This window comes from Branchiostoma lanceolatum, chromosome 18 (assembly GCF_035083965.1).
Source record: "Branchiostoma lanceolatum isolate klBraLanc5 chromosome 18, klBraLanc5.hap2, whole genome shotgun sequence".
NCBI classification, from domain to species: Eukaryota; Metazoa; Chordata; class Leptocardii; order Amphioxiformes; family Branchiostomatidae; genus Branchiostoma; species Branchiostoma lanceolatum.
Window position 1 is genome coordinate 2,703,822 of NC_089739.1, and position 25,661 is coordinate 2,729,482.

Below are 25,661 nucleotides of genomic sequence, written 5' to 3' on the forward strand. Positions count from 1 at the left end.
AGCAACACCGCGGTTTCTAGCATAAACATCATTAGGAGCAAACTTTGGCTCACTTTTTTCAGAGTACAAGCAATATAATCAAATTGAACAAATATATTTAGGCCAATATAAAAACAGAACATCGAAGAACAACTTCAATGAAGTTAATCAGCGTTGTAACGTTATCTGCTATTCTTAGAATTTTAGTAACGATATCTTCAGTTCTGAGCATCGTATTGTAATTCGAGCATTTCTCATAGAAATATCCATTGGATGAAAGTATAGTTTTTTTTGTTTCAAGTCTATAGACATTCGGAAAGAAGGAAGAAAGTGATATTTCAAATGTGTAGTATGAAAACTGAGCAGCCAGAAAACATTTTGATCTTCCCCAAACATCTTTCGGAGATGAGTGTGACAGGTGTCTGCCAGGTGTCCGTGTTCCTAGCCTGAAACCACGCGAGACTTCCGGGCGAGACTTGAGAAGCAGGGAGCTAACCCCGAACTCCTCAGGACACGCCTTCTGAGTCAGATTTGTGTGTTTATCACGTCTTCAGCGTGTTTACAAGACTCCCAGGCAGTCGAAAGGTGACTGATGAATCTTATTGTACTGACGTTAAAGTTAGAACGTGTTGGGTAGAAGATAAGGCTGCCAAATCGCAATGCAAATAGTGAACAAAGTCATAACTAGCTAACTTTCTAGATCTGGCGATAACAAAAATTGTTTTATCTGTTGGATTCTATTCACTTGGTTTAATAAAGATATATTTCATGTTGTGGAAAACATTTAAGTGTGACTATGTCGTATACCAGGGTAATGTTTGACTAGAGAATTCGTATGTAACGTTCACATTGTATGTTTTGTGTTATTTACACACAGAACAACTGGATGGCCCTTGCAATGGTATTCTAACTATTTCCATCAGATGTTATCACAATATCAGTTTAAACAAATTCCGTTAACGTTAACCAATGCACACTACACTGATGCTGAGTGTACGATTATGGTTGTACGGTCTACATGGACATGTTCATGCCTGGGCAGTGGATCACATAACACAACTTTCCTCACTCCGACCAGGTGTAAAAATAGGTACCTGACTTCTGCTGGGGAGGTAAAAGGAGGTGGAAGGACAGGAATGCCTCAGGTATTAGCTGGACACAGTGGACTACAACCCACTGCCCCCACGGCCTCAAAAAGGCTATATGGGACTACCTTAACCTGCTCTTGTACCTTTACCTTCTTTGCAGATTCCAGAACTATTCGTACCAGTTATACCTAGCACAGTGAAAGTGTACAGCAGAGAGGAATAACAATGGGGAAGCTGCAAGAATTCTCCATCCAGTTCACCAACAACACCGACGTGTTCATGCCAGGGCAGTGGATCACTGGACAGGTCACTGTGGACCTGAACGATGAAATGAAGATGAGAGGTAACAAATTATATCAATACATTGATGAAGGATAGACATCCTGAGGTAAAACATTTACATGATACAAATAAATCAAGCTGAAAAATAAATCTCTAAAGAGTCAGACATTTTATAATTATGACATCATGACAATGATGAAAGGTAGTAAATGGCCTGCTGTCTAAAACGTCTGACTCTTTAGAGATTCATTTCATGTGTATGTCAGCAATGATCTGAATGATCCCATATCTTAGTAACTTTGCTAGATCAAATTGTCTTACTGTCAGTATACTGAGTATGTTGTTTCTGATCTGGGCAAACATGCAGCAGGTTTTTTTACTGAGACTCTCTGATATTCGACGGTCCCTTATAAAGTTATCTCCTACTTCTTTTTACTTCTTTTCTTCCTAGTTCAAACAGGTGAAGCAGATATCATCATGGACATTCCTAACTGTCTGACTGCATACACCAGGCTCTAGGCTTTTCTTCCTGCTTCTGTCGAGTGCTTTTGTCTCTGTGTCTTTAGGGCATCCACTGTGTCAAGTCCCTTCTGCTGTTTCTGGGCAAGTCGTCTTTAAGATTTCTTTCTTCTACTTTATCTGTCTCGATAGATACAAATTGAATGTATGTAAAATATGATGTTACAAACATTGACTTTAATGGCAGAAATAGCTTAATAAAAAAAATATATTGTTCCCTACACAACCACATTAACCTTCTCCCTGCTGCCTAAGTCTGTAACCAATAGTCAATGGGGTGCCAAACGGGTACTCCATTGTGCTAAAGGTTAAGTGGATACGGACTCTTTTCCATGCAAGCAAGTGAATAGAAAAGAAAAATGCATAATTCATGTAATTATGACCAATGTTCCTTCTCTTTGCTTAGAAAAGATACAAACATATTGTGTTGTATTGTGGATAATTAAGCATAACACATGCCATGATGATGCCAGCCTCGCACCAAATCAATTTTGTACCTACTGTTGTTATTTAGACATCATCGTTTGGCCTCATGTTTTTTTCTAGGTATCCGACTGAACTTCCAGGGCAAAGGTCACGTGTGGTGGACAGAGGATCATCAGGTTCAGCATGAAGGCGAATCCCACACAGAACAAACGACCTTCAGAGCCGACGAGACCTACTTTGACCAGGAGGTCACGGTCTTTGGGAAAGGTATAGTTCAACAATGTGTAGTCATATTCTAGTTTATATTGATGAATTTTTGGCTTGTCCTTCTGTGCATTTCTGTGTGTGTTTCTGTATATGTGTGTTTCTTTGTGTGGATGTATGAACATGTGTGTGTGTGAGTGTATGTCTATCTGTCTGTCTGAATTTCTAGACTGCAGCTTCTCTAACATATGTTCTGCCAGAGAGTACTGTCTGAGGGGTCGAAGACTGTTAGCCTGAGTGCCAGCCTTTTTAGCTTCCGTACACTACCCAAGCTCCGCTCCTCGACGGCAGCAGAGCTTGGGTAGCGCAGCGGAGCTTAAGGGTAGCGGACGGAAGCTAAAAAGGCTGGCACTCAGGCTACAATGTAGAAGACTGTGCCATCTCTGATTGGCTCATTTTTGAAAGTGCTGTACATGTAACAAAGAAATACTAGTAGGGGAATATCACCGTCTGACTTTGCAGTGGAGATGTCACCAGGAAAACTGCGAAAACATCTCATTTGAAGGGGTCAATGGCTACTTATAATCATCCTTATTCCTTCTGTCTTCTAGCATCGGGCCAATCTGGAGACAACCCCACCCTCGATGCCGGCCACCACATTTACCCGTTCCAGTGCCAGCTACCCATGCAGGGGCTTCCTACCTCATTTGAAGGAGCTCATGGCTACATCCGATACTCGATTAAAGGAACCATAGACAAGCCGTGGAAGTTTGACCACACCACCAAGAGGGCCTTCACTGTTTTGGACATGGTGGATCTCAACCAAGAACCCAATGCTATGGTATGATACGGCTATAAGTCCAAACTACGTTGTACATTGTATATCTCCCTATTGCTATCAGGTTAAGTTCTGTGAGTAAATCTGTATGTTTGTCATTTCTAGTATTGTAATATTCTTTGTCATTTGGGTACATTTTGTAGGTGTTGGCTATATATAGAGTACAAAACAGTGCGTTCTGTATTACCTGAGGTACCAGCCCAATTGTGGGTCAGATCACCCAATGTTGTGCACCTTAAAGAACCCATCACACTTATCGATACAAGTAAGTGGTCCTTTGCAGTGTGAGTGGATCAAATAAATCTGTCTGGATATGCATCTTGTACTCTTCAGTACAAATCTGATGTGTTATGCCATGAGGCGGTTTACTGGGTATGCAATATAAACTAACAAACAAAATTGTTCTTTGTCCACAGGCCCCCCTAACTGGTCAGCAGTCCAAGCATTGTGTTGTCTGTGTTGTGCCACAGAGCCCTCTAGCAGATTACAACAGAACTGCACCTCTAAAAAGACAGACATATTTGAAAGGGTTAGCCCTGGTAACTGGACAATATACAAGTACACCTCTACTTTATAACCATTCTGTTCTGTAATCCACAGGCCCCCCTGATGGGTCAGCAGTCCAAGACCCTGTGTTGTCTGTGTTGTGCTTCGGGACCCATCGAGCTACAAGTCCAGGCCGATCGGTCCGCTTACTGTCCCGGGGAACCGATCATGATCGGGGGTTCCCTTGAGAACAACTCAAGTTCAAAAATCACCAAGGTCACAGCCAAATTCAAGCAGGTAATGTTTGATGGCACCTTTCAATGAACAAGTATGATGAGTTTGTACCAAATTTATAGTGTTGTTACTCCGGGAAGGAGGAATACCTCCTTCTGGGAGTATTGGGAATGCATTTGTTTGCGCGTTCGCAGCTATAACTCACGATCCCGTTGACGCATTGGTGTGTAACTTGGCATATCGTTTGCCTGGTTCGGCATGGTGATGCACAATGTCTTTGTTACGCCGTAACTACTTTTATCGTCAATGCAATATCGAAATTGCACCCCTATAATTAATGGTAAGGGCCACTGCCTTGGCATAGCGACCATGTTATAACCCGTTACGCTTGACTGCAATACTTCAGGCAGATACGGGGTACGAAAATTTCCTACTTGCTATGATCGTATAGTCACTGTTACATTGTAAAATAGACAACGTGCATCACCACACGCAACCTAGCTAGCGATATAACAAGTGACATACCAATGCGGCAACGGGAATTGTGAGTTTTCGCTGCGAACATGTGCCGAGTGAGCTTCAGTCTGTGTATTAAGTATGCCGTGTCCAGTCTCAGGTCGCATACTAGTTTGGCGCACGAGACGGACGGTGCACTTTTACGCACAGTGTGAAAAGGGGATATCTCTGGACCTTCAAACTTCTCACACTTGTACATGTAGTTTGTAATACGGAGGCTGTGACAATATAAAACGTTTACGCAGGGGATGAAAGATTGTTAAGATATCTCTCGCAGAATAGTGCGCGGGGGCCGCGGCCAGACTGTGTCACTTCCGGGTAGATTGAAAGATCCGGTGACCTTTGACCTTCGAGAAATCTTACGATAATACAAATAGGCTGATAGCTATAGATCAGGCATGCCTGCAATAAATTGTGGAAAGAGAATTTACTGCATATTTGTGATTTCTGAAACATTTTAGTTGTAAGGCTGAATGGTTCGTTGATCTTCAAAAGAAGCCATCTAGATCGAAATTTGTTACTTTTCCCGGGATCCTATCTGTGCCATGCTGTAAAAACGTACTTTTCAGCAGGTTGACTCCTCCTGTATTGAAAGAAAAAGATAAATAAACACATTTTCTTTACTTGCTATAAAACACTACTTGGACTGTACAGAGATGCAATTTGTATGGGTCAATATTTTTACTTCTTTAATTACCGCTTATCAAAAATGCACTTTTCACATAGTCTCTATCAGACTAACTACGCCAGGGTTTCACTTGCAGGCTCCTAAAGGGGCGAAATATGATCGTCACTGTGGACTGACTCTACTGGCTAATTATTCCTTTTTCTGGTGAATTGTACGATTCATACGCCCGTAAGAGGGCCTGGTGGAGGCTACTTTTCACACCTGGCACCACATACAATCCACAATTCCGTTGCTGAATGGGTATGTTAAGTTAGCCTGAGTGTCATCCTGTTTCAGTTCCAGGCTCTAGAAATAAATTGTCTGTGATTCCACAGCTTATATCAAGATCCATTTGCTTACAGCTGAGCAGGTCACTAGCAAAGGAAATGAACAAACACCTCACCCAAAATTTACAGACTATAAATACTTCACGGAGAATTGTGTCCTACGGACTCTTGTTGTACTTCAGACTGAAATTTTAAGTAGAACAATGTGTACATCATGTAATTCATGTAATTCATGTGTACATGTGTTGTGTACAAGAATGAGCTTTTATATTACTGTATATGTGCCATAAATATATAAATCTTAACGATAGAACACAACTGTAACTGTACTTGTATGGAGTATAAGTAACTCCATTAGTTGTTGTTGAGTATTTGCATTCCCACAAGTGTGTGTAGGCGCATGCATGTGTGTGCATGTGTGTATTTGTGTGTATACGTCACAGACCATGTGTGTGTGTCTGTGTGTGTGTGTGTGTGTGTCACAGTATGTGTACGCGTGTGTGTGTGTGTGCGTGTGTATGTGCTTCTATGTATACACTGCAGTTTCTGACTATATTTTGCCGTGCACGCAGGAAGCAGTGCAGTTCCTGCGCGTTCTGCCAGAGGGTGTACTGATCCACAGCTAACTAATGAACAATATTGTACTTTCTTACACCAGGATGTAGTCTACCGTGCCCACCACCCTCACCACAAGACCCGCCACAACTCCAAGAACCTGGGGGAGACGGAGGGGGAGGGGTGCGACGAGGGGGGGTCTGTGCAGCTGAACCTCTCCCTGCCCCTCCCAGCCATCCCCCCCTCCAACCTACGGTCATGTAACATCATTGATCTCACCTACACCCTAAACGTAAGTCTGCATTTTATGCAAGTTGTCTAGATATTGTAACTGTTATACAGTTCAATTGAAAATTGTAAGACTATGAGAGGAATGCTGTACAAAGTTCACTGACAGATATAATGAGTAATGGATGGATGGATGGATGGATGGATGGATGGATGGATGGATGGATAGATGGATGGTTGGATCAATCAATCAATCAATCAATGAAAAAAATTTTGAAAAGGAATGAACATAGAAATTGAATAGACAAGGAATGATTGAAAGAGGAAAGGAATGAAGGAAGGGAGAAAGTGAATAAGGATGAAAAAAGTTGAAAAGAGATCGAGAGGGAAGGAAGGAAGGAAGGAAGGAAGGAAGGAAGGAAGGAAGGAAGGAAGGAAGGAAGGAAGGAAGGAAGGAAGGAAGGAAGGAAGGAAGGAAGGAAGGAAGGAAGGAAGGAAGGAAGGAAGGAAGAGAGAAACAACAAAGGAAAGAATGAACTAACTAATTTTGTTTTATTCCTTATCAACAGGTCAGCGCACATTTCGAAGGAGCCCACACCAGTCTTGACCTGGAGTTCCCCATCCTAGTCGGGTCCATCCCCTTACGGAGTATCTACCCGACGGCCCCTGCCTTCCCCCCTCCCCCTCTCGCGCCTGGGTTTGACCCAGCTTACCCACCCTCTAACCCTGGTGCATACCCACCCCCTAACCCGGGTGCTTACCCACCCCCTAACCCTGGTGCGTACCCACCCCCTAACCCTGGTGCGTACCCACCCCCTAACCCTGATGGTGCCTACCCACCCCCTAACCCAGGTGCATACCCCCCAGCCAACCCCAGTGCTCCCTATCCTCCCCCCGGTCCTGATGCTGCGTATCCTCCACCAAACCTACGTAAGTAACTCAACAGGGTTCATGTTTTTTTAAGTAGCGTATATTGTTTTGTGGTTTAATTTGTGGTTTTAGTTGTTAAGATCTAAGCTTTTGGTGGATCTCACTCACTCACTCACTCACTCACTCACTCACTCACTCACTCACTCACTCACTCACTCACTATCCGGTTTAACGTTAACCGTTATGATATTTGGTATCTAGATACCAGGAGGTGTTGACAAATTCACTTTTATCAAGTATACAAGGTTTCAGGATACAGATCTAGTCACCCCAATCTTATACATTACATACAGAATGATATCCCGAACTAGAGTTCAAAGATCCATACAACTGAAAGTGCCTGCTTGCATGTACTACATGTAAATGCTTGAAGGCTGTCCGTCAATGTACGGTGGTGACCCTGGAAGTACACACACAAGCCCAGACGAAAATGTACCTTCCTTTCCCATGGAGGCAAAAATTGTCTAATGTCTACTCTGACAACTAGCCTAAACTGCAAGGTATTTGTTTTGTGTAACATAATTGTGCAATGTATGTCATTTTGAGAAAAAAAATTGATATCCCTTTTGATTTGTTCCCTTTCCAGCTCCCCCTTCGTACATGCAGAGCGTGTTCGGGGCGAGCAACATCAAGGATGATGATGACAATGAGCACACCAGGGGGACCCTGGACTATGCACCCAAGTACACATACTACGACTGGAGTCAGCATCCCACGATTTAAGGAGGGGATCCATTTAAAACGAGTGTAGAGAACAACTGTAGTAGTGAGGAAGGGGAGGGGGATGTAGCAATTGCTTTATACTTAGCAGGAAGTACGTACTTTTAATAGATAGATGCATTGAGGTATAATCATGTATATTCTAATTGTATGTACATGTATGTAATATGATTGTTTGACTGTTCAGCCAATGGGATATTCGTAGAAAAGGGTTGTGAAAAAGTTTGGGGTGCATCACCAACAGTAAGGTAGGGGTGGTGTTGGTGGAATGTTTTTTGTCACCTTAACTGCAAATGAATAAGTTATGTTGAGTACAAATGTATGTATTAACATGTGCATGTTGATACATACATTTGTACTCAACATAACTTATTCATTTGCATTTAAGGTAAAGATAAAGTGATCAGACTCAGGATGAAGCTTGGTGCTTTTTTACAGCTACTAGTGCAATGCAGCTTCGCGTAATGGCTTGTATGTTTATCCAAGCACACTGGGTACCACTGCTCTTCTTGATAAGTGTGCTGGGTTCTTTTATGTGTGGTGGTTTGATGCCTGAACCTCCCCCGTTCATGGAGTTGCCTGCTCCATAGCAATAATATGCTGGAGTTTTGATACATAGTTTTATTATATAGCTCACAACAAACCTCAATGTAATATATTTGCAAATCCAAAGTGCAAGCCTTTCACATGGACAATGCAATATAACATGTATTTTTTATGATAATTATTGAAAAATTGTATGTATGAATATATCATATGATATTACATGTACCTGCACAGCTGATTGGTTAAATGAAGATCAGTGATTTTTAACAATTCCTAGTTCTTGCCCAAAGGCTTATTGCAAGTAATAGGACAAAAACAGTGAGTAAAGAACAATATGGACCTGTGACTATTCTAACTTAAATATTAACTCTAAAACTAAAGTTAACTTTTAGAGAGACAGTGGAAGACGAAAGATCCCACTTTAACAGTAATGTGTGGGTTGTGTGATGTTGAGAGGAGAGTAATTTTTGTCTCTAAATGTGGAAAAAATGTAATGCGATGTTGTGGCTTCTATTAATAGCTCACTCCAATTAATAAGTACAGAATCTTTATTTTCAATTATTGTTGAGACTGAGTTTTATATTCAAAATACCCATCATGTACAGAGTAATTAGTATAGAGAGGTGCCTACTTCTTAACACCATTTTCTAGCGTATGGAAATTGAAATAAAAGCCGGCTGTTATATCAAGGGTGACGTTTGGCATCTCCTGCTTAAGACAAATATGTCATTATAATAAGTAGGATTTCTTTTCAGTGACTTTGCAAGAGAAACAGTTACATGTTTCAATAATATTAGGACTTTATTTGTGTTTTTGGTATATTGATCAAAATGTTGAGCTGTTAAATCACTTATAGACAGCATCATTACTGGTGGAACTGTTATTTCAAGTCCACCAGTATCTACAGTACATTGCTACACAGCCAACCCATTGGAACATCTTAGAACCACTTCTTGCGCAGATAAAACATTAAGTCCACCTGGCACATTTGTAAGAAAGGTTGTCTACTTCTTGACATGAATACGTGGGTCATCATCAGAACACTGCGCGGGTCAACATTAGGATGATATCGATCCATGCAACATGAGATCCAGCTCGTGGGTGACGAACTAGGGGAACGTTTGTCCCATAGAAGTCGTGAATAAGTCCATTCTTTGCTATCGAAAACTGAGTAATCTCTTTTGTTTTCATCGATTGACGTTGCCAGTGGAGTTGGCCATCTCTGTTGATGACATTGTGAGATTTGCGTCTTTGATTCCTACACAAATAGTCACCAAAGCCAGAGTCCTACTACCTTACATCAGGGTTCTGACCTTACATCCCGCGCAAAGCCAACCAGACCGTTCCAGAAACAACCTAAGGCTGGACGACTTTTGCTTTTCTCCTTGATTTTGGTGGCTAGTATCTGAGTGACTCGCTTTAAGAGTGATGGCCGACTCTAAGCACTGCCGACTCTGCAAAGCACCCTATGGCACGTGTGCTTGCCTGGACCCAGACGGAGTAGGTGTTCTTCAATTGTTTGTAGAAAATCAGGTGTTTAGAGTTTGAAGAAATGAAAGACTAGTTTAACCAACTGGACAGCAAGAAGACTAGTTGGAAATAGTGCTAACTTTATTCATCAGTATGGGATAACTCTTGGATGCCTAACATTTTACTTCTTATAAAATAAAGGAGCATAAAATTATGTTCCCGTTTCTTTTGAGTCCTGGTGTTTACCAGTGGGTGTATGGCCAGCAACACGCACCGAAACTGGTGGCCATGGCAACCATACGTCATGATGTCTATATTCAATTACAACCAAGCCCTCTTGTGTAAAACAACAAGTTAGGCTATTCTAGAAACTAGCATGGTTTAAAACACAGTAACTGGGCTGAGTACATTTATGAAAGACGACGACAAATTGTCATTTATGGACTCTCGTTAAGATCTTTCCTAAATGTATGTCCAATAGCTGGACTTTCATTTACTACCGGGGAAACATTTGCATTATATGGTGACAATTTTCTTTTCAGCAGAAACCGTCAACTGATTTCTTCAAGACGGGACACGTGAAGAAAGAAACTGTCAACCCCTTAACTGATTTTATCAAAACGGCACTTCAGAAGAAAGGCGTGTCCACAAGCTCTGCGTCCAAGAAGGCACAGGTGAAGGAAGAAGCCTCAGCTGATATGATCAAGGCAGCCCTGAAGAAGAAACGCGCTTTCAGAAAGTCCGAATTCTGCATCATCTCGTCAGACCCTCCGCAAATCTCAGTCACAGATGACAAAAATGGCGGTGTCTACGTGTTAGTGAGGCTGACGTCGATGCGCTTTATCCCCGAGTACCGTGACCCAGCATCACTGGAGCGCAAAAGGCTCGAGACAGCTGTCAGGGAGGAGATCATTAGGTCTTTAGATTTGCCAAGGAATTGGGTGATGGAGGGTGATATTAAAGTTGATATCAGAAAAGGATCGGTAGAAATCTTGATATTTATAGTTAAGGCAATCGTCTCGATTGCCGCAGGTACAATTGCCGTTTTGCACCATGCCCCAGAGAAGAGGTCAGGTGTAATTACGGCGATGGGAGCAGCTGCAACAGGAGCAGTCCTAGGAGCTACCGCAGGTTTAGAGACGGGCCCCATAGGAATAGGAATAGGTGGTGCAGTCGGTTTCGTAGTAGGAGGGCTATTCGGAAAGCATCTTGCAAAGTAAACTGCACTATATTTGCAGGTAAGTCGAAATGTTCGATAGCAGCTTGCGCTAGTACACATTCTGTAATCTTAACAAACGCTGAATGTAAGCTGCATGCTCCCAAGTTGCAGTTATGAATCTATGAGTGTGGCCAATGGTATATTTTGAAGCATGTTATGTCATATCAAGGCATTCTAGTGTATAATGCTACATATGCAGCTACAGCCGGAAGCAAATGCAAATATATGTTGTATTTTGTGCTTATACTAATTGCTAATGTATTGAAATATGCTACCTTTTGTGTACAATGTAGTTTGGGTTTATGGGTAGTAGAAACAAAATGTTGCTCAAGCACACAGCTTATGTGACATACTCTGTGATAACTAATTACTTTCACTGGCTAAGCAAGAATACAGTCATCTTTGACATGCTTTTGTGCATGGGAGTGTGTGTTGAATCAATAAAGAGGAAGAGTGATACAATCCAAGTGTCTGTTGTAGTTTAAAGACACAGAAACGTAGGTGTAGGCTAAGGAAAATATAGCCAGAGAGACAGCCGTCTTGCATCTACACTATTCACACGTGTTTATTTTCTCACTTTTCTAATGACTTCATTCGTGTTGTGTTTGGAATTGAGCATACGAAGTCAACTTTGAGGTAGAAGCGTTGGCATCAGTTGCACAGACTTAAATATGAAACAAATTCTCGGCACATATTACTTGACATGGATTGCAAGGAGGCAAGGGTTTTTCCTTGACTCAAACACTCGAATATGTAAACTAATAAGCTTTATTAGGTCGTCAATACACCTATCACTTCAAGTACAACACTAGGATATGCAATTAGCTATTACGCCACATCCCACGTTGAAACTCTAGATACCTCTCTTTGCTATCAAATTCAACATTGATGGACTTTGGCTTTTACTGAGGTTAACGTTACCAATTGAATTAAAGTATCACTTCCCCGTTTTCGGCCATTCTTTACTTTTTATCGCCTTCAATTGGCCGGAAACTCAGGCAGAATTTGCTTGCAGCCACGTGCACTATGAAATGTGCTAAACAAGTCTTCCGTCAGCCATGTTAGGTCAAAGGTTAAAATTGCTGACCTAATCCTTCAACATTGTTTACAGGCTTCTTCTTAATGAATATCTAACCTATACTGGCTCCGGTGAAATCTTGGCTTCATTGGTTTACCATAACGTGTTTGAAATAAAATGTAACTCGGTATTGTATTCAAGCTCACCATTCAGCAATATCAACAATAGTGCAAAAGAGTAACGTCAGGGACAAGCGTTGCAATGTGAACATCATTCAGCACTAAGGACAGTACCAATAGTGAATGTTTTTATCTTAGGCTACACCAAGTAATTTTTATGGATGATGTCCTTTGGAGACCCTAAATCTAATATTAATGCGAGAGCGCGAAAAAAAACAAGAAGGGCCGAGAAAAACAAGATGCCTAGATTTGAAATATTATAGTCAACGACGCATGTTAGGACACAAATTGAATGAGAGAACACAGTGTAGCAATAACAATTCTTTTATTCATCAGGAAAACAGCAATAATTTTAATAAATCAGTTGAAGTTGAACAGCAATTGTTGTCCTGTCCTGTTTCTTTCCATATCCCATTGATTTTGCAGGCCTGCAGAAACATAGTATATTAAAAAGGAACTCTTTGGTCATAGGGACAGGCAGCGGAATTTCTTGTGTTTTTTTTTCTGGGAACAGACCAAAATCAATGCACGCGCGGACGTCATCCATAAAAATTACTTGGTGTAGCCTTAGTCTATCTTATGCTAGGATGACCGGCGCCGGGCCGGGCAGTTTGCGGGCACCAAAAGTATGATATAAATGGCAGCAAGATACAAAACGTGAAAAGAGCTAGATAAGAGCATAACATGTGTAGATTCTTGATACAAACTTTTATTTTTCGTTTTCGCAAACATCGTCGGTATGGAAATTGACCCTATCACTTTACATGCATTACATTGTCCTGTACAACTTAGTGGAAATGTCACGCTGTAAAAAATCTCACTTGGGGAAATTATTCAACCCACCAGTACATTGATCACACTAAGACACAACCAAACCATCGACTGGAACATCTGTCAAAGACCCATAAAATACCGAAATTTAAGGTTAAAGGATATGAAAATAGAATTAAAAACTAGGCTGGGAGCGTTTTAATACATCCATTATCTTTTTTGTTTGTTTCATGTTTAAGAAATTTTATCCGATAACCTTGAAGCGAATGTTTTCTTAATCTCACTTTTAAGCTTATAATGTGTTTATTTATTTGCCATTAAGTCGATGATTAACCAAAGATGTACCATAGCAACACCGCGGTTTCTAGCATAAACACCATTAGGAGCAAACTCACTTTTTTTCAGAGCACAAGCAAAATAATTATTTTTAACAGCCATATATAGTTAGGCCAATGTAAGTTACCAAAAGAAGAAAAAAGGATATCGGGGAACAATTTCAATAAAGTCAATTATATCTGCTATTCTTTCAAATTTATTAACGATGTCTTGTTCCGAACATAATCCGAAGATTTCTCATAATGTCAATTTGATGAAAGTAATATTAGTTTCTTTCCAAGTATACATTGGGAAAGAAAGAAAGTGATATATTTCAAATGTGCATGATAAAACCGCGGGCAGTCAGCAAACAACAATATCTCCCTCCGCACATCTGCTTTGAGATGAGTGTGACAGCTGTCCCTAGCCTGAAACCACGCGAGACTTCCGGACGAGACTTGAGAATCCGGAAGCTAAGCCCCTAACCCGAACTCCGCAGGACACAACCATAGAGATAAGCATTACGACACAACTAGGCCTTCTGAGTGATTTGTTTGTTTATTACGTCTTCAGACTGTTTACAAGACCCCCAGGCACTCGAAAGGTGACTGATGAATCTTATTATATTGACGTTAAAGCTAGAACCTGTTGAGTAGAGATATGGCTGCCAAATCGCAATGCAAATAGGGTCAACAAAGTCAAGTACTGTTTACTTTGAAGTTCTGACGATTTTGTTTGTATTATTTGTTGGATTCTATTACCAATGGTTTAACATAGATATATTTCATGCGGTGGAAAACATAACATTATCATTGTGGCATTTAGCATAGCGATGTGCTGAGCTTTTGCGCTCGAAATTCTGCATGTATAATGTATTAAGCGTTCACAAATTATATGTTATTTACACACAAAACAAAACAGGCCCTTCAATAGTATTCGAACTATTTCCAACAGATCTTATCAGTTTAAACAGATAACGTTAACGTTAACCAGTGCACAATACACTGATGCTGAGTGTATGGTTATGGTTATAACTTATACGGTTTACAATATACATCTTCAATGGCAAATTTAGAATGGTGAAAAAAAAGACAAATTTTACTTATTTCTAAGCTTCTGTTTTGTAAAAGGGGCCACTATTTAATGTTAATTTCAATATGTTGTCCATGCTGATAAATTCTCAAACCACCTTAGTCACATCGCATAATTCTAATGACTATCATAAATGTTTTATAGCCTAGGACAGGGCCATAATTGTTGTATGGTATTGTTGAAATCATGACTCAGTAAGTGCAGGTGTAAATAATTCATCAGCCTCCTGAGCAAAGTGTCATGCCTGATAATTCTTCAGTAAAGAGAGAAAACATGTATACCCCTAGGAAGATTTATCATCTTAGGCTTCTTTGCATATCCCAGAAGTTCCGAAAATATTTTCATCAGGTTGGTAAGAGAAAATAGAATATTGGAGTTTTCTTTTTGCACAACCACTGACAGACACCGAAACGTCAGCAGGTAAGAAGTCACTGGTTGTATAAAAGGAAAACTCCAATATCCTAGATCCCAGCTTCTGTTACCTAGTTAGCACGGTGGCACAAGGGACAGTAGAGATGGGGAAACTGCGGGAATTCTCCATCCAGCTGACCAGCAACACCGGCATGTTCATACCGGGACAGTGGAATTAACATCAGAAAACAAAACATAAAGAGCATCATTATAGTATACGCAAAAAATGTAACATACATGTACCATCAGATCTTACCCTAGCATCAATATTGGTGGAACTCAACGGTTGGCATAGGCACGCAACACGACTTTCCTCACTCCGCCAAGGTGTAAAAATGAGTACCTGGCTTCAGTTGGGGAGATAAAAGGAGGTGGAAGGAGAGGGATGCCTTAAGTATTAGCTGGACACAGTGAATTACAACCAACTACCCCCACAGCCTCAAAAAGGCCATGAGACTTACTCTCCAAGCAGAGGAGGGGTTTTGGCTGGTTTTTGACGTGTTTCTAGGCGTTTTTGTCGGGCTTTCTACTTTGTCATTTTTGTTTTTGCCTGCAGAGGTGTGGGTTGGCTGGAAAAAAAAATGACAAGTAGAAAGCCCGACAAAAGCGCCTAGAAACGTGAAAAAACAGCCGAAGCTTGGAGAGTAATGAGACTACCTTTACCTTTTAGTAACCTTTACTCCAATTACTGTCTTTGCAGATTCCTGGTACAGTTATACTGAGCACAGTGACACCTGAGAGACACTGTAAAAATGGGTAAGCTGCGAGAATTCTCCATCCAGCTCACCAACAACATGGACATGTTCATACCTGGTCAGTGGATCACATAACACAACTTTCCTCACTCCGCCCAGGTGTAAAAATGGGTACCTGACTTCTGCTGGGGAGGTAAAAGGAGGTGAAAGGAAAGGGATGTCTGGTATAGCTGGACACAGTGGATAACAAAAAGGCTATGAGACTACCTTTACCTTTTAGTAACCTTTACTGTCTTCACAGATTCCAGTTTATAACAGTAAAACCTGGCACAGTGACAGCAGAGAGAGACAACAGCAATGGGGAAGTTACGAGAATTCTCCATCCAGCTTACCAACAACACGGACGTCTTCCTGCCTGGGCAGTGGATCACTGGACAGGTCACTGTGGACCTGAACGATGAAATGAAGATGAGAGGTAACAATTTACATCCTGTCAATAAAAGTGCCCAAAAATTCCCATTGACAGGAACGTCTTTTTAAAAACCTTCCTATTGCCTGGAGTCCAGCTTTCTTTAAGCTTTAGGCCACTCCCAACATCCGCTCTGTGGACATTTGGAGCGGACTAAAGCTAAGTAGACTCCAGGCTTCCTATGGATAGCAGAATTTAGCGAAAATAGGACAAAGAATTTGCCAGTCGAGTAGGCCAATGGTAACGATAAGTCATTGAGTAACTACTTTGCATTGGGAAAGCATCTATCGCTCATTCTCATTTAAATGTGCACATTTTGTAATCTCCGTTACTGTTAGAAGTAAGACGTTCCTGACATTAAGATATGCCACATATAAGGTACCAAACTGCCGTTTTTAAAAGCTAGAAAAGTTTTAAGTCGTCATAAAAACTACAGTTTGACATCTTGTATGTGGCATATCCTAATGCCATGAACGTCTTATTTCAATCGGTAAAGGAGATTACAAAATGTGTACATTTAAATGAGAACGAGCGATATAAGCAGCGACACCTGTGCTGCAGTGTAATGTGAACCAGTCAGAATTGCCTTGAAGAATTCGAAGCTGACAGGTGGTCACTGAAACCTCGGTTGAATAAATCTAGACTTGGTTCAACAGTGTAAAGACTCTTTTCATTCAGTGACTTACCAATCTGATGAAATTATTCACCGATGTCATTGAGTAAATCTAAGTGTTACCCTATGGCAGCCAAACTCCCCTGACAAATTGTTTTCCCTATTTGCCTTAAAGGCATCCAGAGCATTTTATGAGGCTTGAAACTTGAATAGAAAAACTCCAATTTATAGTCATTCCCACACATAGCAATCTTCAATAACACCATAGTCCCTTACATATCGACATTAAAGAGGCAAAGATACGATGTCGTTGTGTGGCGAGAACTGATAGAAAATCCAAGCCCTAATAGACTGATCCTGACTGTCCATCACAATTAGCGGTTCGACCAATGAGAGAGTGACTGAATGTCTGTTTTATTTTTGCATGACATTGTCTACGTTTTGACGGAGGTGGGCGGGGCTATGGTAATTGTCTATTCACACTAGGCGTGTGAAACTAAAAAATCACCATGTAGCTTGTTTTTGTGCCGTTTTTGAGCACTTTTGATAAGAAATATGCATGCAAATGTGGTAAACAGTGGCATTAAATGTCAATTTCATAAAGATTACAGCAACTAGAATATTTCCAGTTTTCAAGCCTCATAAAATGCTCTGGATGCCTTTAATATTATCATTTTACAGCCAGTATAGTAAGTCTGGCAGAGACATATCGATCCCATGAATGTCTATTTGGTTTCAGATTGTCCGTCTTTCTATCAGACTACATTATGTTGTTTCTAATCTGTCATGTGCGACAGGAACTTGTGGAAACACATGTACATGTGTCACCTCTGAAAAGAGGATGAACTGAACTGAAACTGAACTGAACTAATCTAGCTAGGCATACTTGCACTAGGTGTCATACTAGTAGTAGTAGTCATACTCGCTCCAGCTATTTAACTGTTTGTCTCTAGTAGTTCTTTCCTACTTCCATCCTTACTTTTAGGCCACACCAATTTAATTTCTTGGTGAACAGATTTTTATTTTCCCCAAAAAGAGTTTCATGAAAACAGAAGGCTGGGGTTAAAACATGCACCTGACCCTATTCACTCCCTGAAACTGTGTGCACCAAAGTACAAACTTTCCTCTGAGATTCTGTTTTCAAGTTGTTTTTCCAATCTAGCATTTTTTAAACAATTTTTTAGTCCGTTAACCAAGGAAATAAATTGGTGTGGCCTTAACTACAGCCTGGCAGAATTAGATGTTGGATCATTGACAAATATCCTCTCCTCAGTCTGACAGCATTCATAGCTGCTCCTGCCTCTATCTTGTTGCTTTTGTCTCTAATTTTTTTTAGGGTTCTCCCTGGAGTCTTGTCTTCATCTGTTTCAGTGAGTGGGTAAGTTTGATGATCTGCTTCTTTATCATGATGTCATGCCTGGGCCTGATACGGGTGTTCCGGACCGTGTGATACTTTTTCTGTATCACATAGGGTTTGGGAGTTGTATCACACAGGCTTCCATAGAATATTTCGAAATCAATGCATTTCGAGCGCGCCGGAAATTCGAATACCAGATTCGGAGGTTAGAATCAATGTTCTTACAGTTTCTTGTTCGAGGACACAAAACTCCCTCAACTTCTGCCGCATTCCACATTGAAATGTGTGTTTTCTCGGGTGGGTATGACCAAGGTTTGACATAAATAAAATACAACATGGGGTATTCCGTATCACCCGAGGTACCAGCCCAACTGCGGGTAGGATCGCCCGACTCCAGTCAATATTTAGATAAACACAATGTATAATTATATACAGTAATCAAGATCCATCTGTTGTTACTGTATTGGTTGTTGTTTATTCATTGTGCCTGCATGTTGAATTAAATTTTTTTTAGGTATCCGACTGAAGTTTCAGGGCAAAGGTCACGTGTGGTGGACAGAGAGTCACACGGTTGGCCATGGCAACGACTCCCACACAGAAAGCACGTCCTACTATGCCAACGAGACCTACTTCAACCAGGAGGTCACCCTGTTTGGGAAAGGTGCTGTCCAACATTCTACTAGACTGTATATCTATATATTAGGGGTGTCTCTGTGGTGTAGTGGTCAGCGCTTCTGTTACTCACCACATCTGGTTCTAATTACTTGGAACCAGAAGGCCCGAGTTCAACTCCCAGGTAGGACACCTCCAGACAAGAGGCGCATTGAGTCATACCAAAGACTCTATAAAAATGGTACATACTTATGAAACAGTATGGAAGTTAAACACACTCCACTGCCAGTGTACTAGCCCCCTGCTGCAGTGATTGCACCACAGTGTGGCCCAGGGCTATGAAACGGGGATGGGCACCGCCCTATACACCTTATGGTGTGGGAGGATTTTAACTAAACTAACTAATATCTCTATATTTTGTGCCTTAACCTCTTGAAGCTTTGTCCAACACAATGTGTATGACAACATTTTGTATTGAATGTATTCTTAACCCAAGTAATGTACTGAGATGACATCACCAATGTCCTTGTTCAAGGTTCAATGTTTTTGGCTTGTCTATTTCTGTTTGTGCGTGTGTATGTGTGTGTGTCTGTATGTGCGTGTGTGTGTGTGTGCAACTGTGCATGCACTCAGTGACATGTAAGTATACTACTGTGAGTGTATGTATAACAGTATGTGTAACTGTGTGTGAGAACTGCCTCTACTGCCTCAAAAAGGCTTTAGTACTATCTTTACCTTACACTTTGACCTTACTTAAATGTTCTGTCTCCTAGCTTCAGGCCAGTCCGGTGACGACCCGACCCTAATGGTACTGGTCACCATATCTACCCATTCCAGTACCAGTAGTGATACATTGAGAACGAATGTTCAGTGTCCTGACTTTGCGTTCGAAATGTCACCGGGAAAAACTGCGAAAACACCTCGTTTGAAGGGGTCAACGGCTACTGATAATCTATCAATATCTTCCTTCTAGCTTCAGGCCAGTCCGGTGACAGCCCGACCCTCGGCGCCGGCCAACATGTCTACCCGTTCCAGTACCAGCTACCCATGCAGGGGCTTCCCACCTCATTTGAAGGGGCTCATGGCTACATCCGCTACTCTGTGAAGGGAACTATCGACAAGCCGTGGAAGTTCGACCACACCACCAAGAGAGCATTCACTGTTCTTGAGATGGTGGATCTCAACCAAGAACCCAACGCTTTGGTATGTTATGGTTATAAGTCTTAAAACTTTTCAAGTCAAGCCTGCACATGTGCGAGTGAGTAGCAACCGCCTATCTACTGTGAAGATTTTCTTTATAGTCCCTTGAGTCTGGTTGCAATAAACATGTGTTTATGTGTTTATGTTTTGTAGTACTGTTGGTATAAAAAGTATTTGTATCTTACTTCCGAAAATAACTTCATCAGGTTGGTAGAACATAGGATATTTGGAGTTTCTTTTAACACAACCAGGTAATCTCACCTGCTGACGTTTCGGTGTCTGTCAGACACCTTCTTCAGAGCTTCTGACTGGAGTACTGCTTCTCACCGCTATAAGTAGCCGATGTAGGTGGCGCTTTTGCAGCGAGAACGTAATCCCAAACGTGGCTGAGCTTGTATCCCCCCTCGTCTCGGTTCATCACTGGTGATGACTTCCAGTGATGGCTACTTATAGCGGTGAGAAGCAGTACTCCAGTCAGAAGCTCTGAAGAAGGTGTCTGACAGACACCGAAACGTCAGCAGGTGAGATTACCTGGTTGTGTTAAAAGAAACTCCAAATATCCTTTTTGTATCTTGTTTGCTTGTATAACAAGTATGAATGAACCTTTCCACTATGAAAGCCTGTTTAGTTTTGTTTTGTTTTTTGGCTCAATTGTCCACAGACTTCCTCAGTTTGCGGTCCGAAGCCCTGTGCTACTTGTGTTGTGCCTCAGAGCCCTCTAGCATATTACAATGGAACTGCACCTCTGTGTTAACCAATTTGATGTCCACAGGCCCCCCTAATGGGTCAGCAGTCCAAGACCCTGTGCTGTCTGTGTTGTGCCTCGGGACCCATCGAGCTACAAGTCCAGGCCGATCGGTCTGCGTACTGTCCCGGGGAACCGATCATCATCAGGGGTTCCCTCGAGAACAACTCAAGTTCAAAAATCACCAAGGTTACAGCCAAACTCAAGCAGGTAATGTTAGAATTATGGCACATTTAGATTCTGAATTCAAACTCTGCATTCAAGATAGAAGTTTTATCTACAAGTATACACAGTTATAACTGACATATATGCGTATTTCTATGTGATTTTTGGGACTCTATTTCTTGCTTTATAAATTGAGTACTATCAGTTGTTTTTGAATGTGTACATGTATGTATGTGTGTGTGTGTGTGCATACATTTGTATGTGTGACTGTGTGTGTGTGCATGTGTGTTGTGTGTATGTATGTGTGTTTGTGTTTGTGTATGTGTGTGTGTGTGTATGTGTGTGTGTGCATGTGTGTGTGCATGTGTGTGTTTTCGTGTGTATGTGCATGTGTGTGTGTGTAATTATGTGTGTTTGTGTTTGTGTGTGTGTGTGTGCATGTGTGTGTGTGTGTGTGTGTGTGTGTGTGTGTGTTCCTTCCACTGCAATTTCTGTATGTTCTTATTATACCACAGTCTTGTTTGTACTTTCTTTCCCCAGGATGTGGTCTACCACGCTCACCATCCTATCCACAAGACCCGGCACGACTCCAAAACACTGGGGGAGGTGGAGGGGGAAGGGTGCGACGAGGGGGGGTCAGTACAGCTAAACCTGAATCTGCCCCTCCCTGCCATCCCCCCATCCAACCTACGGTCCTGTAACATCATTGACCTCACCTACATACTCAACGTTAGTCTGTACCCTTGCCAAACTGTCATCTGATGTAGCTTTAATGCCAGAAATACATATGCAGCGCTAATGCTTGGTTAGTGCACACTGCCATGGTAATTATGGTTGTCCAAGTACCACTCCCTCAATGTCCTACCAGCATAAATCCATCATTGATGCCCAATGTACTCAGCTAAGGTGCGTGTAGTGCGGCATTAATGCTACATTAGACAACAGTTTGGCAAGGGTATTTTCTTTTCGAATGCAAATAGTTTGATAGTTGTAACAGTTGTACAGTTCAAGTGGAAATTGTGAGGCTATGAGAATTGCACTGCTGTACAAAGGGACTTGAAAGTGTTCAAATATATGATGAATGAATGAATGAATGAAAACAGACAAGGGAATGAGTGAGAGAAAATAGGAATGGAGATAGTGAAAAAGAAGGAAGAAAAAGATTTAGAGGGATGAAGAGGGAAGAAAAAAAGGGAAGAAAAGAATTGGAGAGAGATGGAGAGGGAAGGTAGGAAATGCAGAAGGAAGGAAAAGGAAGGAAAAAAATGAGGAAGGAAGAAAATGAAGGAAGAAAGGAAGGAAGGTAGGTAGGTAGGAAGGAAGAAAGGAAGGAAGGAAGGAAGAGAGGAAGGAAGGAAGGAAATGAGGAAGGAAGGAAATGAGGGAACGAGGGAGGAACAAACAAATGAAACAAACTACTATAGATTTTGTTCTCTTCCTTACCAACAGGTCAGTGCACATATTAAAGGAGCCCACTCCAGCCTGGACCTGAAGTTCCCCATCCTGGTGGGGTCCATCCCCCTACGTAGCATCTACCCCACGGCCCCAGCCTTCCCCCCTCCCCCCCTCGCTCCTGGGTTTGACCCAGCGTACCCACCCTCTAACCCTGGCACTTACCCCCCTCCCAACCCTTCTGCATACCCCCCAGCCAACCCCGGTGCTCCCTATCCTCCTCCCGGTCCTGATGCTGCGTATCCTCCTGCTCCTCCCATCATGCCAGCTGACGGCACACCAAACCTACGTAAGTAACCCTTGGAAAACATTGATAAAATGTAGCTGTAGTATCTGAACTTGTCAAGCCTTCGTTAGAAACTCGTAGGCTATTTCAAATGTAGCGCTAGTATCTAGTCTTCCAAAAGAGTGAAGTATACTTATATTTAGTATTACTTTTGGCTTGTGTGCCTCTTTGCCTTAGACAGAATTCAATATACAATGCAGAGTACAGGTAAAAGTGTAAAGTCTGCCTTACATGTATTTCAAATGCAGCCCTGTAATATACAGTCATACTGTATCTGGATTCAACAGGTTACTCAAGGGACTGGGGACAGATGAGGACAGGGCATGGTTAACTTAAAAATAGACGGGACTGTTTTAATGTGACCTGGACAGAGGTGGCTGTGTGCACCAGGTTGTCATCCAACCAGATTTTACTACTATAGTAATAACAGTATATTATGTATAAAATACAACACGGGGTATTCCATATCACCCAAGGTACCAGCCCAACCGCGGGAGGACTGGGATCGAGGGTGATGCGGAATACCCCGTGTTGTATTTCATTCATGTCATACCTTGGTCATACCCACCCGAGAAAACACACATTTCAATGCGGAATGCGGCAGAAGTTGAGGGAATTTTGTGCCCTCGATCAAAAAAACTGTAACAACATTGATTCCAACCTCCGAATCCGGTATTTGAAGTATCGGTAGCGGCGCAACCCGCGCACTCGAAATACATTCGAAATATTGTATGGAAGCCTGTGTGATACAACTCTAGAACCTCATGCGATACGGATAGTTATCACACGGTCCGGGACACCCATATCAGGCCCAGGTATGACATAAGTCTACTTATCTAGTATCACTTGTTTTTTGTGTGGCCTCATTTTTTTCCCCATTCCAGCTCCCCCTTCCTACATGCAGAGCGTGTTCGGGGCGAGCAGCATCAAGGATGATGATGATAATGAGCACACCAGGGGGACCATGGACTACGCACCCAAGTACACCTACTATGACTGGAGTCAGCACCCCAAGTTCTAGGGGGGTCCATTCAAAAGGAGAACAGCAGTATTTAGGAGAGGGGAAGGGGGGGGTGTTGCAATTCACCAAATGCACCCTAGTACACCTATGAGTGGAGTCAATATCCCAAGATCTAGGGGGGGGGGTCCATTCAAAAGGAGTTAGAGAACATCAATAGTGGGGGAGGGAAGGGGGATGTTGCAATTCACATGGCACTGACACCAAATGCACCCAAGTACACCTACTATATAAATGACTGGAGCCAACACCCCAACATTTAAGGGGGGGTCCATTTCATCATCATAATCATCATGATAAATGGATTATTAAATGGATAAATGGCCTTTTGTCTGGATTGCTGATTCATTGCACTTCTCAAAATTTGTTCTAAAATAAGACATCATCCACTAATTGTTTCTCCATCTGCAGTCGTCCATTTAAAATGAGATAAAGAACAACTGTAGTAGTGAGGGAGGGGGATGTAGCAATTTGCATGGCAAAGATACCAAATCGACATCAGATATCAAGCTGGTGTGTTATGCTGAAGGGCAGTTATACCTGCCATACATGCAGATACAGATACAGAAGCTGGTGTGTTACGCTGAAGGATAGTTATACTGGCTGTATAGAATACAGACACAGATATAAACTTCTAGCAGTTGATGTTTTATAATTCAAGAAGGAAGTTGGGGGGGGGGGCATAGTGACAGGGGCTTTACAATGAGGGAAACTTGCTTTTTACTTACTACTTGCATGTAGTACTAACTAATAGATAGATGCATTGATGTATTATCATATGTATATTTTAATTGTATTTATGATTAATAGACTGTATGGCCAATGTGATATTTGTGGAAAAATTGCACTTCTTTACTATATGATCATGATAATAGCATTCTGGATTTTGTACTTGCACAGACCATGCACAAAAATATGTGACTGGGCACAGTTTGGAAGAAGTGTAGGATTTTTTTTAAACTTAAAGGACTTACTTTGAATGCATTTATGTTCGCGAGGTTTTTATTTCGCACTAAGGCGAAAATGGAGTGTTCGTGGTGGTTTTAAGTTCGCGGCAGCGCTATAGTCACATACTGCTGCATTACTGGACAAAAATGTTCGCGATGGTTTTAAGTTGGCGGTGAAACGGTCGCCGCGAAAACCGCGAACATAAAAACACCGCAAACATTTCTGCATTTACAGTAGTTTGGAAGAAGGATTTTTTAAACCTAAGGGCTTATGTGCGGTGAATTGTAAAATATATGGTGGAATATGAGTGAAATGTAGGCAGCTACTGCAATAGTGCTTGTGACTGTGGAACTGATGTGTCATGCTGAAGACTGATGATAAATTTGTGTATTGTGCTCTTTGATAAAGATACAGATGCAGGTATTCATGTGCAAAGATAGGTTCGGTTTAGTGTATCATGCTTTATAGGTAGCATAAAGTACTTAGCTAGATGCATTTATGTATCATCATATGTATATTGATATAGCTGTATGAAGCATTTCTTTGGTAGTTTTACAAAGAAACTTAATTTTAAAAGCACTGATGGGCTGTTACAGTTTGAATCATTCATACGTTTTTAAGAATTGTAAGGATTGCCTCATTTGTTTAAGTACATGCCGCCGGGTAACTGTTACCAACGGAGTAAACTGGGATAGCCTTATTTTTTTATTCGTGAATAGTTTCATCAGGTTGGTAAGTCACTAAATAAAAAGACTCTTTGTACACAACCAAATGAATTGACTTATCTTTTAAGTTCAAAAGTTATGCCCACACACAAGTAGTAATAATTACCAACATTGAGCTAAGTATCAACAGTTAAGCTTATAAGTCAACAAATGTTTTATGTAGAGTAGAGTTGTAGAGTAGAAACCTTTATTTCTATTTTTATCAAACGCATTGTCTGATGTATTCAGGTCCAAGGGAAACCACACCCTCATCGTAGATTATTGACTTTTGGAAAGTGCTGTCAAAACGTGTGCAACTGTCATGTCAAATTATTCATCCAAACTATCATTATATCAAGGGTCATCTGCTTTATTGTATTTGAGGTTCAATAAGCATGGGCTCCGATGGTATTTTCT

General features: G+C 41.5%; 2 protein-coding genes across 7 annotated transcripts; both read left to right on the top strand.

Annotated features, from left to right (window-relative positions):
- The first annotated feature begins 406 nt into the window (after window positions 1-406).
- Window positions 407-25,661, top strand: LOC136423871 (arrestin domain-containing protein 3-like). 6 transcript variants are annotated; one of them, XM_066412245.1, is made up of 9 exons: window positions 14,003-14,081; window positions 15,681-15,793; window positions 15,977-16,150; window positions 18,629-18,775; window positions 19,700-19,929; window positions 20,699-20,881; window positions 21,377-21,565; window positions 22,286-22,577; window positions 23,459-25,657. In XM_066412245.1, exons 3-9 carry the CDS (start codon window positions 16,033-16,035, stop codon window positions 23,593-23,595), a joined length of 1,296 nt encoding a protein of 431 aa, XP_066268342.1. In that variant the 5' UTR covers window positions 14,003-14,081; window positions 15,681-15,793; window positions 15,977-16,032; the 3' UTR covers window positions 23,596-25,657. The 6 variants fall into 6 exon arrangements, with proteins under 6 accessions (XP_066268345.1, XP_066268343.1, XP_066268342.1 ...); XM_066412247.1 differs by having other exon boundaries at window positions 15,681-15,736; XM_066412248.1 differs by lacking the exons at window positions 14,003-14,081; window positions 15,681-15,793; window positions 15,977-16,150; window positions 18,629-18,775; window positions 19,700-19,929 and adding exons at window positions 407-564; window positions 1,228-1,410; window positions 2,415-2,561; window positions 3,110-3,339 and having other exon boundaries at window positions 23,459-25,661.
- Window positions 3,560-9,194, top strand: LOC136424516 (uncharacterized). The gene is made up of 5 exons (XM_066413131.1): window positions 3,560-3,601; window positions 3,937-4,119; window positions 6,185-6,373; window positions 6,879-7,239; window positions 7,826-9,194. The coding sequence occupies exons 1-5, from the start codon at window positions 3,560-3,562 to the stop codon at window positions 7,960-7,962; spliced, it is 912 nt and encodes a 303-aa protein (XP_066269228.1). The 3' UTR covers window positions 7,963-9,194.

Coding starts and splice junctions, on each gene's coding strand:
- LOC136423871 (XM_066412248.1), top strand. CDS start 1,293: ATGGGGAAGCTGCAAGAATTCTCCATCCAGTTCACCAACAACACCGAC. Junction 20,882..21,376: donor TTACAGCCAAACTCAAGCAG/GTAATGTTAGAA, acceptor TTCTTTCCCCAG/GATGTGGTCTACCACGCTCA. Junction 22,578..23,458: donor TGACGGCACACCAAACCTAC/GTAAGTAACCCT, acceptor TCCCCATTCCAG/CTCCCCCTTCCTACATGCAG.
- LOC136424516 (XM_066413131.1), top strand. CDS start 3,560: ATGTTGTGCACCTTAAAGAACCCATCACACTTATCGATACAA. Junction 4,120..6,184: donor TCACAGCCAAATTCAAGCAG/GTAATGTTTGAT, acceptor TTCTTACACCAG/GATGTAGTCTACCGTGCCCA. Junction 6,374..6,878: donor ATCTCACCTACACCCTAAAC/GTAAGTCTGCAT, acceptor CCTTATCAACAG/GTCAGCGCACATTTCGAAGG.